Raw genomic sequence first — 13,691 nt, forward strand, 5'->3', positions numbered from 1 at the left:
GCAATCTGTGATGTCAAACCTTGGAGGCTACTCTTTTCTGTTGTATATTGTTGGTCCTCTGCCATAGTGACAAAACATCTAAACATTTTGTATGGCAGTACTCACATAATGCCAAAGGGACGATGCATTTTGGGGGCACTGACTATTCAGATTAGAAAGAAATGTAGTTTTGACACATGACTGAACTGTTTTAGGGGAGATATGAGCTTTTGCAGGTGGACCATGTTGTTGTGATCAACCATCCAGGTTTATTTTGACAAAAGCACCAAGAATGATGAGAATGTCCGATCTGTGTCGAGAAATGAGCCAAAGCTATTGAGAAGGATCTTTGCCATTTTGGAGACACTGACTGTTTAAATGAGAAAGGGATTTAGATTGAAGCCCGAGTGGACAGTTTTGGAAGAGATATGAGCTTTTGCAGGTGAGCTATAGTGTTGTGCTAAACTGTAAGAGTGTTTTGCCAAATGATCTTAGAGTTTTGAGAATGTAATTTCTGTTTCAAGAAATGAGCCAAACCAATAGAGAAAAACTGTAATACTGAGGCCCAGCTGCAGTACCTTCATAGCCCACCAGAGGAATCGCTTCTCTAGATGCAGGAGCAACACTCCATTAGTGACACTTTTATTTTGAAGGCCTAATCTAAATCGATTTGGAGAACCAAACCCTATGGATAGGGATCTAGAAATTACAGGTAGGTAACTTGGATGAGAAACTACTGACTGGTTCCTGTTGGCATCTCTGATCAGCAGATAATTCTTGTAAAACAAGCATGACAAGCATCTCTGTGAAGGTTTCTACAGGCTCCAGAACAGAACAGTTACTGAAGGACTCAACAGACACAACTTTGCTTTCAATGTGAAGAAACCTGTCCAAATTCTTGACTAATTCAGCTGTAAGTCAGTAAATACTGTAAAATATGAAACACATGTAAGGTTTTAAATAAACGTCTGACACGCTTCACGTGTCAATAAAATATTTTTATGTTTCAGGGGAAGAATAAAGGTTCTTATTATATATGGAGCTTGCTTTCATGTTTTTGTTCTGCTCGTTCAGAGAACAAAGGAATATTAAAGCTAAAAACTGACTACTGTAACATACATATCACTGCAAACATAATAAATGCCCTCTCTCAGCTCCCTGCAGCCAGTGAGAAAAGGAGCAAATGAGGGAAAATCAGAGACGGATGTAACAGAATTAACCACTTTTTTGTTACCGACCAAAACACTAAAGCATATCAGTAATTTATGTTTTGTTACATTAAATATATTAGTGATGAGATAGAGCATGAATCATATCTTACAGCACAGATGTTTCTGTCATGTTCAGTTCACATGTGAAATCGAAGCAAAACCTCACTGAACCTAGGCTAAATGTACAAATAAAACTCATAAAGAACACAAGGACACATCTGCATGAGTGAGAGACGGTTATCTGTTTGTGTGTGACTTCTTCACTAGTTGCTCTGCTCTTTTCTGATTGGGTGGGTAAGATGGCTCATTTGGATGGACTAAACCCAAACCCAAAGGTTCGAAGCAGGGACATTTTAAAGACAGCAGGATTGCAGGTTTAGCATTCTGTCAAACAGTGTCAAGTTAAATGGATTACCCGTTGCAGAAGTGCAAATATAAAGTGCCGAAGGACCATTTAGTGTTACATTGATGAGATTAGTTCTTGTGATTAATTCCCAAGTACCTGCTTTTAGTCCCCGAGGCAGCATTACCACACTCAGTAATCGGCAGGACTTTTGTTTGTTCTGATATACATATATATATATATATATATATATATATATATATATATATATATATATATATATATATATATATATATATATCCATGAAGCCAGATAACACACACCAATTAGTTAAACTGCAAGAATGTCTTAAAGACATAAAGACCTGGATGGCCGCTAACTTTCTGCTTCTTAATTCAGATAAAACTGAGGTTATTGTACTCGGCCCTGAAAATCTTAGAAATATGGTATCTAACCAGATTCTTACTCTGGATGGCATTACCTTGGCCTCCAGTAACGCTGTGAGGAACCTTGGAGTCATTTTTGACCAGGACATGTCCTTCAACGCACATATTAAACAAATATGTAAGACTGCGTTCTTCCATTTGCGCAACATCTCTAAAGTTAGAAATATCCTGTCTCAGAGTGACGCTGAAAAACTAGTTCATGCATTTATTACTTCCAGGCTGGACTACTGTAATTCATTATTATCAGGATGTCCAAAAAGCTCACTGAAAAGCCTTCAGTTAATCCAAAATGCTGCAGCAAGAGTCCTGACAGGGACTAGAAAGACAGAGCATATTTCTCCTGTTTTGGCTTCCCTTCATTGGCCTCCTGTTAAATCCAGAATTGAATTTAAAATCCTGCTCCTCAAGGTCTTAAATAATCAGGCCCCATCTTATCTTAATGACCTTGTAGTACCATATCACCCTATTAGAGCACTTCGCTCTCGCTCTGCAGGCCTACTTGTTGTTCCTAGAGTATTTAAAAGTAGAATGGGAGGGAGAGCCTTCAGTTTTCAGGCCCCTCTTCTGTGGAACCAGCTTCCAGTTTGGATTCAGGAGACAGACACTATCTCTACTTTCAAGATTAGGCTTAAAACTTTCCTTTTTGCTAAAGCATATAGTTAGGGCTGGACCAGATGACCCTGAATCTTCCCTTAGTTATGCTGCAATAGGTGTAGGCTGCCGGGGATTCCCATGCTGCATTGAGTTTTTCCTTTCCAGTCACCTTTCTCACTCAGTATGTGTTAATAGACCTCTCTGCATTGAATCATGCATGTTATTAATGTCTGTCTCTCTTCCACAGCATGTCTTTTATCCTGTCTTCCTTCTCTCACCCCAACCGGTCGCAGCAGATGGCCGCCCCTCCCTGAGCCTGGTTCTGCCGGAGGTTTCTTGCTGTTAAAAGGTAAGTAAGTAAGTAAGTAAGTAAGTAAGTAAAATTTATTTATATAGCGCTTTTCACAGATAAAAATCACAACGTGCTTTACAACACAGGAAATGGGAATATAAAAACAATATAACAGTAAATAAAACAATGTAAAACAATAAAACTATAAAAACAGCATAAGAAGAAATTAATCAAATGCAACGGGGGTTTTTCCTTCCCACTGTTGCCAAAGTGCTTGCTCATAGGGGGTCATATGATTGTTGGGTTTTTCTCTGTACCTATGAAGCGCCTCGAGGCAATTTTTGTTGTGATTTGGCGCTATATAAATAAAATTGAATTGAATAGAAATGAATTGACATTTTCATTAGAGTTTACACTGTGTTAGCAACATTAGCATGTTAGCAGAAAGAACTTTGAAACAAACAAGTTTGTCTTTGAGAACCATTGATCTCTGATGGTATTTATTCTCTCCATCCTTATTTTGGAACAGCTTTTCTTCAATAGTGAAAGCTCAATTTTTCTGCCTCTGAGAGCAGTTAAGAGAGTTTGTCCTAAATATAGTTCTTAATTAAAAATGTATCACACAAAAGAAGAATAGTATTCCAAAAGTATTCATGCCATATGTTGATCATACATATGTTATATCACAAACCGGCCCTAAGCCTTTGGATCACATGATATTACCATGGTTGCAGTGTGATGACAGAGAAGGTTTTGGATCCACACAAATCATTGTGTTACTATTATTCACTCATTCACGGCAGAGCCAGGAAGCAGTGGTTTCATGACACTGGGTCCCTGGTTTCAGGTCATGAGGACACACAGATCACTGAGGATGCATCAGATCGGTGTCCAGCATAAAATATTCAGGAGTCTCTTCTGTGGTAGTTTCTGGAAGCCTTAAGAACATCACAATTGCATTTACTGTGAAAAATGTACTTCCACATTAGGACACCTTTATCTTGACCCTTGAAGTTTTTGTTTTTCCTCAGGTGAATTTTTGTAAGCTGCTCTATGCCTCTGCTGGTCGACCTTGGCTTTTCTTTCTCTGCTTCTTCTTCTTCATCCTTTCCTACAGCGATTATCTGTGCATCAGTCTAATTACAGTTCATTCATCTTTTCTGCCAGGAGTCAAGGGCAATGCACACATGCACACCAGCACTAGAATTACTCCGCCCATTTCTCCTTGTTACAGGAAAATAATTTCAGGAAATACTCCTTTAATTATGATTCATATCTGGGTCATTCATAACCTTGGCCAGCCTCAGAGAGCGTGCGTAACATTAGCATTAGAGCTGCCTTCTGTGAAAGTTATGCGGATGAGGCCTTTATGCGACATGCTGCTCTTTTCTAACTTAATTTTGTTCATTTCACTCATGTTTTTAAATGAAATTGCACTTCATATAAAATCTACTGGGGGTCTTTCAAGTGTCTGCAAGGCCAAATCATGTACCGTAATTCCCGGACTACAGAGCGCACCTGATTAAAAGCTGCATGGTCTAATCTTAGAAAGAAAATCAATTTTGTACTTGTACAGGCCGCACTGGATTTTAAGCCGTATGCGTTTCACTCGTAATATGAGATATTTACACAGAAATACTACACGTGAGGGTTTTTAACATTTAATTTAATCCGTAAGGTAACATAAACATGGTAACATACAAATATACATACTGCAAATGCTTTTTTTCCTCGAACAGCGCCTGTAACACGGCTACCTTAAGTATACGTACGTATCAGTAACACACAAATTACGTTGCTTATGTTTTTTTACAGAACAGTGCACAAACAACATTACAACGTCTCTTAACAACCAGTAAAAATATATACCGTATATATACTACTTTTCAATTTTATTGGTCTACTGTTACTGTTACACTGTTGAAATGATGGGCCAACTCATCTCCCGTGCAACATATTTATTTTTACAGAAAACTGTAAAAACAGAAAAATAAGACCATCAGTTCTCTTTGGCGTGCAGGCCGTACGCTGCCTCTTCACCACTGGCACTACTTCTTCTAGTGTAGCTGACATTACTTTATACAAGTAACTTATACAGTTTCACATTCACATGCACCACCTTTGTAAACTGGTTAAATCACACAAATACATTTTACTATACACATGAACAACATAGTGAACTCTCATTACAGTTTTATCTTGTTTTTACTACTGTTTTAATCTATTTATGAACCTGTCTTCTTAACTGTATTTAACCCTTTACAGCCGATCGGAGCGGGCATGCTCTGTTTTGCGTAACTATTTTTAAATCCCGGTAGCTCTGCAACCAAGTAAGCTAGCGCAATAATTTTTTTTGCATATGAAACTGGAGGAGTTGTACTTACATCTTATGCCATCAGCTTGTCCTAGGTCACAGTTTCCTTCCACATATAGCTTTGCAAAAACTGCATAAAAATCACTTGCAGCAACAAAAACATGATATTCCAGAAACACGCTTCGCCGATCCATCAGCTGTTTGTAACACTTCCTACGTCCATCAGCGCGAACTATCACATGACCGCATGACCTGCCCGAAACCGGAAGTGACGTCATTTTGCGGAAATGTAGTTTTTTACGATCGGGGCCTTATGAGCTTGTGTTTTACTTGTTATGTGTTTTAAAAAGTTATGTTTGACTTTATGACTTTCTGTGTCGTTTCTGGGATGCTTAAGACTCATATTGCACTGCTGGAAATAGTTTATTTTGATGCATATGCTGTTATTTTGCAAATTTGCACTATAATATTTATTTTCGTTTTTCCTGCAGTATATAAAAATTGGTGTATTTCAAAAATAAAACTATGAAGACACTCAAAATAAATTTCCTGTGGTGGGAAACTAGTTTGTGTAACTTTTTTGTATTTACAGTTTTGAGGGATAAGCCTCTTAAATTTCTCTAACTACAAATATATGTTAAAAAAACAAAAACGATTTTCAATTTTTTTGTAGTTTATTGCACTTTTTTGCAATTTATGTAATTACTATGCACCTAATGCAGACATATTATTAAAGTTTGGGCTATAATGGTTGTATTGATGTATAGCAACTTGAAATGCTCCCAAAAATGGCTCCACAGCATGTAAAAATATAATATAAGCTCTGGCGAACTTGGTTCTATGGTAGGTCTTAAAGGGTTAATAAACTAGATCTCTTTCAAATAAATGTTTTTCTTAACATATTTCTATAGCATTCACTCTTCATGAACTAAACATAAAGCAATTCACATTTCCTCTTATTGTGCAAAATATATATCTTGTGGCTTTAACCCAAAAATACACCTGCACCGAGCTCACAGAGTTTCGGTACAGTCTAACACTTGGATCGGCACAGGCTAACAACTGGACCAACTTGGAAATGAGTTCTTTAGCTTAACATTCGCCACACACAAGACATTTATCATTAATCGCCACTGCTGTCTGTCACTTTTATAACATCTGTTTATATTATCAACCACCCAGCTTACCTGTAAAAACAGAAAAATAAGACCATCAGTTCTCTTTGGCGCGCAGGCCGTACGCTGCCTCTTCACCACTGGCACTACTTCTTCTAGTGTAGCGTCAGCTACCGAGGACCGAGCGCCCGTACAGGACCGAGCGCCCTCTGCTGGCGGAACTTATACAACAGTAAAACTTACATTGCAGTGGCCTTACTAAAAGAAAATGTCCTTGAGTATAAAATAAAATGGGGGGCTACTATTTTCATGTCTCTGTCTTTAACATAGTGCCACATGTTAAATGTTAAATGTTTTTGGCCGCATGAAAAAAAAAATGCATTAGCCGCACGTCAGTATAAGCCACAGTGTTCACAGCGTGGGAAAAAAGTAGCGGCTTATGACCCGAAAACTACGGTAGTTAGATGTGAGAATGTGACAGAAGCTGTGTCAGACTGGATTTGAACCTGCGACCCTACAGCCATGTGGACAAATACAATCTAACAGTCTGGCCAACAATGCCATTTTGAAGCCAACCAAGTGCTTCTAAAATCACCCGAGAGATGTGTGTCGGCGCGCTCTGCTGCCCCTCGTATCGCCTGCTAAGCCATCCATCAAATTACCGTGGCAACCCAGCATCCATCACCCCATCCATCATTGCAAGCAGACATACAAGAATGAGAGAGCAAAGACAGAGAGAGATCTGACAGAGGGGACAGGAGATAACAAGAGATCAGATGATGTGAGAAGGGAAAGTGAAAGATGGTGGAAAAGGAGAAGATAATTAGAGGGAAGGAATGAATAAAGAACAAGTACTAAAAGGGAAGAAGAGAGAAAAAGAGGTTAAAAATATGAGAGGAATCAGAGTAAAAAAGAAGAGAGAAGATGGGGAGCTAGTTGGAGAGAATCGGCCGTGAAAGATATGAAATGAAATGGTGTCACAAAGGGAAGCAGAAAATAATTCAGTTTTTCTGAAGCCAAGGTGAACTTGTAAATTGTGTCGTAATTCCCGAGACTATCAGATGCGCGCACACACACACACACACACACACACACACACACAGCTGCTGACACATGGGATGAACGCAAATCCGAAGGTAGCAAGTTGGAGAGAAAAATGATAACAAAAAATTGCTGTTTTTTTTTCTCTCCGTCTGGTTTAAAACTCGATTTTATTCATTTATTTTGCAGAGTTGGTTCACTTTAGAACGGGGACAAAAGGGCAGGAAAAAAAGGAAAAAATAGGATAAAATAAAATAAAAATAGGAGACTAAAGGAAGATGGTGAGAATAAAAGGCAGAAGGAACAAAAAGAGAAAAAGAGGAGAGGAACGAAGGTGCTGTGATTATTGAGGAAAGCCTTTAATTGGATGGCCGATGGTCAGTGTGGCTGACAATCTACACAGGAACAGGCAAAGAAGGAAAGGCAGTCCAAAAATGACTTAAAGAAAAGAGCAACACTGGTAAAGAAAAAGCTCAGTGGAAATAAGAATTCACAAGAATGCAAACCTGTAATAATCAGCAGGAAGCAGGAAAGTACCCTTACAGGTCACTTTATTAGGTACGTCATGCTAATGGACTACTTGCACTAACACTTCCGCGTTCTATGTAGTCCTGCTCCAGTGCTTCCGGTGCGGTTAAACCATGGCGACGTTCTACACTCGATGCCTACAAGAGCTCCCAAAATTGAACATCACCGATGTTCATCGGATTTGCAGAGTGACGACTACCCCCGCCAGCAAATTAGATAAAGGATTTAAGTTATATGCTGCATCATATATACACAACTACGAAGGTAAGAAAACGTAAATTAACCGACAAAGAAACGCTAGCTAACGTCAAATGCAAACACTACGTTACTCCGCTATGTCCTTCATTTGATGTCAGTTCTCTACATTACATGTTTTCTTAAACGGTGTTTTATGTCGTCCTAAACTATAGTTGAGGTTTTCTTAACTAATGTCACTTTTGTTGTTAGACACTGTTATATTAGCGTTAGGTAGTTGGCTAACTATGGAGGTAGTTAACTACCTAATGCTACTCTTGCTAAGTGTAAAATATATATGTTTAAGACATGCTGAAATGAGTAATACAGAAATAATGCTAATGGTACTTGTATCTTTATTCAGTGTCCAATAAAGACAGGTTGTCAGGGGAGGTCGGTGTGAGAGCCCTGTGCTACAGGTCGATGAGGAGGAGTGAGGCACCACACAGACTAAGTGTAGGCAGGAAGCTGTGTAAAGTTGTTAATCCCCGTTCTGTGGGGTTCAGTTCATTTAAGCATTAGTTAAGTTCATTCCTAAAGGCCCATCAACTTGAATGTTTTCCTTGTCTCCCTGCTTTATCACTCCTAATTTGACTAGTCAGATAGTTAAATCAACGTGTGTTTGGGTGATCAGAAACATTTGACAACAAGTTAATACTGCAAATATACACAATCTAAGTTATTACAGTTATCAAGCATGGTTAAGTTGTTTTAATAGGGAGAGAAGGAAACACTAAGCATTCAGGAGGGTGCGTAACCATAACACTGAACTATGTTCCTGTTCGGCTCTTCCATGAAGATGTTACATTTTTAATTTTCGTTCTTTCTTCTTAGATTAAGCTTCTGGATTCATCGCCGGTGATACTGACACATAGCCAGTGCTCCTGTGTGGCAGGCGCTGTTATGTGCAATCACACAGTGGCACTGCTCTTCCAAACAGCACACTACTCACAACTCAGAGTGCCGGTTGTCCCCCCTGTGCATAGCTGCACGGAATCTGAACAGCAATGGCACAAGCCACGGACAGTGGTAATTTAAATGAGGTTAAAGTTTTTGAATTAGTCCATGTTTACATATGAACAGCAACACCATCCATAGTAAATGTGTCTTCTGTTAGGGTGTGAGGCCAGGACCCATCAACTCCATGATCTTCACTAAGCCAGTACCAAATAGGATGGCCCAGACTGGAGTACGGTAATTACATTTGTAAAATTTGGTTTCATGTGTTACAAATGTATGTTGCTATTTTTTTCATACATACATGTGTCAGAATAGGTATTAATTTACATACAACATTACACTTTCTGAAGACGGCTAACTCAGTCATGTACATATACATCCCAGTCTCTAACTTATGCACCACTGTTTTACACCTTTTAGTTTTTAGTTTAGTTGTTGTTCAGTATAATAACCTTCTCCCTTACATTATTGTCATTGATGTTTTCTTTAGGAGTGGCTTCTACAGAGGCATGGTGGGTCCGTTACCAGATCCCTGCTTGTTCAGAATAACGGAGGCATATGCAAAATTTAATATTGAGGACAGGCCACTTGTGACCACAATGAACATGAGACCTGACAAGCCCCTTGTGGAAAGTGCCTTTGGGCTGGTGCAGGAGGGCAGTGTTCTGTCATATCAGCAGCCGGTTTTGACAACCCGGTACATCACACTACACCGCGATGCACCACCAACACCGCACTTGCCTCTGGAGGGGTATGACATCTTGCCATCAGATTGTGTGTTTGTGTGCTCAGAAGAAGAGCTTCTGCATCTGAAAAGCTTGTCTGTAACTCTGGAAATGGCTCACAAAATAGAGGAAGCTACACGTGAGCAAAGCTCTTCGTCTGAGTGGCATCAGCTCCGCAGGCCCAGAGTGACTGCCTCTAGGTTTCGGGAGGTGTGTCACGTCAGAGGCCAGAGCTCGGCCGAGTCACTAGCAGAGCGTATATTGAAGGGAACAAGGCAGACAGCAGACATGAGGAGAGGAACTGAGATGGAGCCTGCAATAGCAGCAGAGTATAGTAGGCTAATGAATGTTAACTACTCACCCTGTGGTCTGGTCATTCACCCCATTGCCCCCTGGCTTGCTGCATCTCCTGATGGTGTTGTTTTTGACCCCAATGAATACCCCCAGTTTGGCTTCGTCGAATTCAAATGTCCCAATGTACAAAACTTTATTGACTGCAAATATGTGCAGATGGAATGTGGTACCCCTAAACTAAAAAAGAGCCACGCATATTACTGGCAAGTGCAAGGACAACTGCTCATCAGTGGGATGCAGTGGTGTGACTTTGTTGTGTGGGCACAAGAGGACTACCTAGTGCAAAGAATATACATGGATATAGATGTGCACAATGCAATCAGAGAAAAGGCAGACTATTTCTTTTTTTACATATATATGCCAAGATACCTGTGTTTGAAAAAATGAACAGTGAAAACAGCAAAAAGAAAAACAGATCCTTCAGGCTGGCTGGAACAAAATAACTGATGTTTTATTTTCAATATATTTCATGAATTCTTTTGTTGTTACATGTTACCTTTATGTGACATCAATAAACTGTTATTTAAGCAATGGCATCAATTTAATTTTTAAAAACACACATTAAAACATTGAATTTGTGCAGAACTTATTTACATGGTAAGTATTTAAAACTCCATGCCTAGCATACTGATATACATTTAGACAATAACACAACTGAACTGTAGAAAATGACAAATGGTATTTTTGATGTTACAAAAGTTCAATGTCACTTATGGTTTTAAAACGATTTAGTGATTTACTTTATAATTTTGATAAATAGTTTTGTTGAATCTGAATAGTAATAATAGTAGTATAATTAAACAGTATTATTAACATTAAACATTTGCAATGAATTTGAATTATCAATAACTGAAACTCAACTATCGGCACTCAAGTACCAGTTCTGTAATCAAGTATTGTCAGCTGAGAAGGAAGAAATTCAACTGTAGTGGCCTCAGCTGCAGGTCATTTTCCATAAGTTACTTGTACTGGCACTGGTGTCTTGGGAAAAATCCATCTTGTCTCACTTAACCCATTTTTTAACTAATGCTGTGTTCTGGTAATTTGACAGCATACATGCCACTGCAAACAGTTGGTTGATATTACAAACATGTGACATGGTAATGATGCTATCAAAAAGTTTGTTCTGTTTGATCCTCCTAATGACTCGCTCCACATGTACCCTGAGTCTGGCTATGGCCTGCGTCTCCTTAACCTGGTATGCTGGCATCTGCTTCTGCTTAGATAGAAAAGGTGGGCAGTACACTTTGCATTTACAACAATCAGTGATTAGGAAGCCCTTATCTACCATCACTGCCATGTTTTCAGTCAACTTCTCAGCAATGCCTGATTGTTTGAATAGTTCCTTGTCACTAACCGAACCAGCATACAGATTAGAGATGAATGTCACTGGACCATGTGGAGCTATGCCAACCAGGGCTTTCATCGTACAGTGGGATTTGTACGAAGAGTACATTTCACTTTGGAGAAGTGGTGAGGATGGTGTCTGACACCTCAGCTCTGTACAGTCAAGGATCATCTGGGTGTCTGAGAAATCTTTGAATTCCTCAGGGAGGTAAGCTTGCACTTCTTCACGTGTAAGCCAGATGCACTGAGACCCCAGTGCAGTGGCAAGAAAATTTGTCCATGTTGCAATAATGCGGCTCACTGTGGACTGGTGTATGTTAAATCGGTGTGCCAGGTCCCTCTCCTTCAAACCAACTGACAGGAAAACCAGGAAAAGAAAAAACTCATCAATTGGCTGTAGCAGCTGCCTCTGGAAGGTGAAAACAAAAGGGAAAATGTTACTCCTTAAGCTATGAACTAGTAAAATTATTCTTTTCTTGGCTAAATGTTTTGTAATGGTTAGGCATACCATACTGTACCATGGGGTAAACAATGAGGTGCTGTAGTGCACAGGTGTATGTATGTAAAGGATACTGAGTCTAGCATACATACACCTGTGTATGTATGCTACTGTACATAAAGTAATGTTATTGTACATAAATACAATAACATTACACCTCTAGTTCTAACTACCAACAAACCCATAACCTACTGTTGATGTGCGTGCAGGTGTCAACACTTCTTCGTTCCGATTGGCAGCTGACTTGGCTCTTGAAACCCGGATCATTTTATAGATGCAAGGCTCAATCAAAACCCAGAATGCCATCAAATGATCATAGCTTGGAAATCTATTCACGAGAGAGACATACATCATGTCAATCATTAATTAACATTACACACTGACATAAAAATAATGTGAACTGTGACAAATATGCTAATGGTATGCTGTATAAAATAGTCTGATTAAGAGTATTTGGTGTTGTATTTTACCTGTAGCATTAGGATATTGTTTAAATACTAAAGCATCTACATAAAACATACAATCAGCAGAGAAAAAGTAAATTTCTATTTTGTTTTCATTAAGACTGGAAAAACTTTCGAAATTTAACTGATGGTGACCTTGGTATATTTTAAACAGTTAGCTTGAATAGAACTTAGATGTACCTGGTATAGAATCGGATGTCAGTGTCGGAGCCAGCAAAACGCTGTAACCCAAATTCTTGCTGGACACGTAACTCCTGTATTTCCTTCCTCAGAGTCTCCACGTCTTTGGACAGGTCTTCTGCAGCTGATGCAGATATGTCCAATGCAGATGGCTCAGGGACATCATGATCTCTTGTAAGACTGTGCTCTTCTTGATCGTCAGGAGGAACTAGTTCAGGGCGTCGCTCCGTTCTCTCCCAAACACTACGCCGCGGTGGTTCAACTTTATAGCCATTCCACTCAAAAAGTGTTGGTACAGCACCTTTAATAAGCCGCCTTCGACCATCGAGGGTTGTTGGCTCTATGAGTTGATCACTGGCAAAGTGTCTGCAGCAGACCCTGGTGTGAGAGGTAATCGTGAAATGATCCCGGCGTATATTTACCAGCCATTGTCTTCTCAAGTCGGAATGGGTCGGAAAGGCATGAAAACTTAGTATGCCGTTAAATTTGGCTGAAGCTGAACAAAGTGGGACACAGCAATGCTCGGAGTATTTCTTCTCCTGTTTTTGAAAATGTTCTGTTTTAAATACTTTCAAATTCAAATTCAAATTCAAATTTTTATTTGTCACGTACACAGTCATACACAGTACGATATGTAGTGAAATGCTTGGACAACTGCTCGTGACCTAAAGAAAACAAAAAAGGAAAAGGCTATGAATAAGATAGGAAATAAATATGAAAAATTAAAAAGGGTAAATTTAACTAGGAAGGAATAAAATATAAATTAAGGTTAAAAATGAAATAACTGTACAACACAAATTAGAATGAAGGGTAAATTTAACTGGGAAGAATAAGATAAAATATATAAATTAAAGTTGAAAATAAAATAACTGTACAACAAAATACACAATATAGAACTATATAAGAATGTATGAAGAAATCTAAATATAAATAAATATATACACAATAACAGCAGCTGTACAAGTATTAACTGGAAATGAAGAATATAGTGACCAGTGTTGTGCAAAACCAAAGTCCAGAAAGTCCAGTGTGTGTGTAAGAACTGTATGTGTGGGTCAGTACTG

The 13,691-nt window shown here is 39.0% G+C and overlaps 2 protein-coding genes across 2 annotated transcripts; one reads left to right on the forward strand and one right to left on the reverse strand.

Annotated features, from left to right (window-relative positions):
• Positions 1–7,911: 7,911 nt before the first annotated feature.
• Positions 7,912–10,668, forward strand: LOC113009158 (uncharacterized). The gene is made up of 4 exons (XM_026147317.2): positions 7,912–8,128; positions 8,933–9,127; positions 9,216–9,292; positions 9,549–10,668. Exons 1-4 carry the CDS (start codon positions 8,099–8,101, stop codon positions 10,522–10,524), a joined length of 1,278 nt encoding a protein of 425 aa, XP_026003102.2. The 5' UTR covers positions 7,912–8,098; the 3' UTR covers positions 10,525–10,668.
• Positions 10,669–10,782: 114 nt separating this feature from the next.
• LOC113009196 (uncharacterized) lies at positions 10,783–13,247 on the reverse strand. The gene is made up of 3 exons (XM_080292054.1): positions 12,628–13,247; positions 12,176–12,311; positions 10,783–11,893 (listed from the first exon to the last, which is right to left on the reverse strand). Exons 1-3 carry the CDS (start codon positions 13,245–13,247, stop codon positions 11,141–11,143), a joined length of 1,509 nt encoding a protein of 502 aa, XP_080148180.1. The 3' UTR covers positions 10,783–11,140.
• Positions 13,248–13,691: the final 444 nt, after the last annotated feature.

The sequence above is a fragment of the Astatotilapia calliptera genome, chromosome 17, assembly GCF_964374335.1.
Source record: "Astatotilapia calliptera chromosome 17, fAstCal68.1, whole genome shotgun sequence".
In the NCBI taxonomy this organism is placed as follows: Eukaryota; Metazoa; Chordata; class Actinopteri; order Cichliformes; family Cichlidae; genus Astatotilapia; species Astatotilapia calliptera.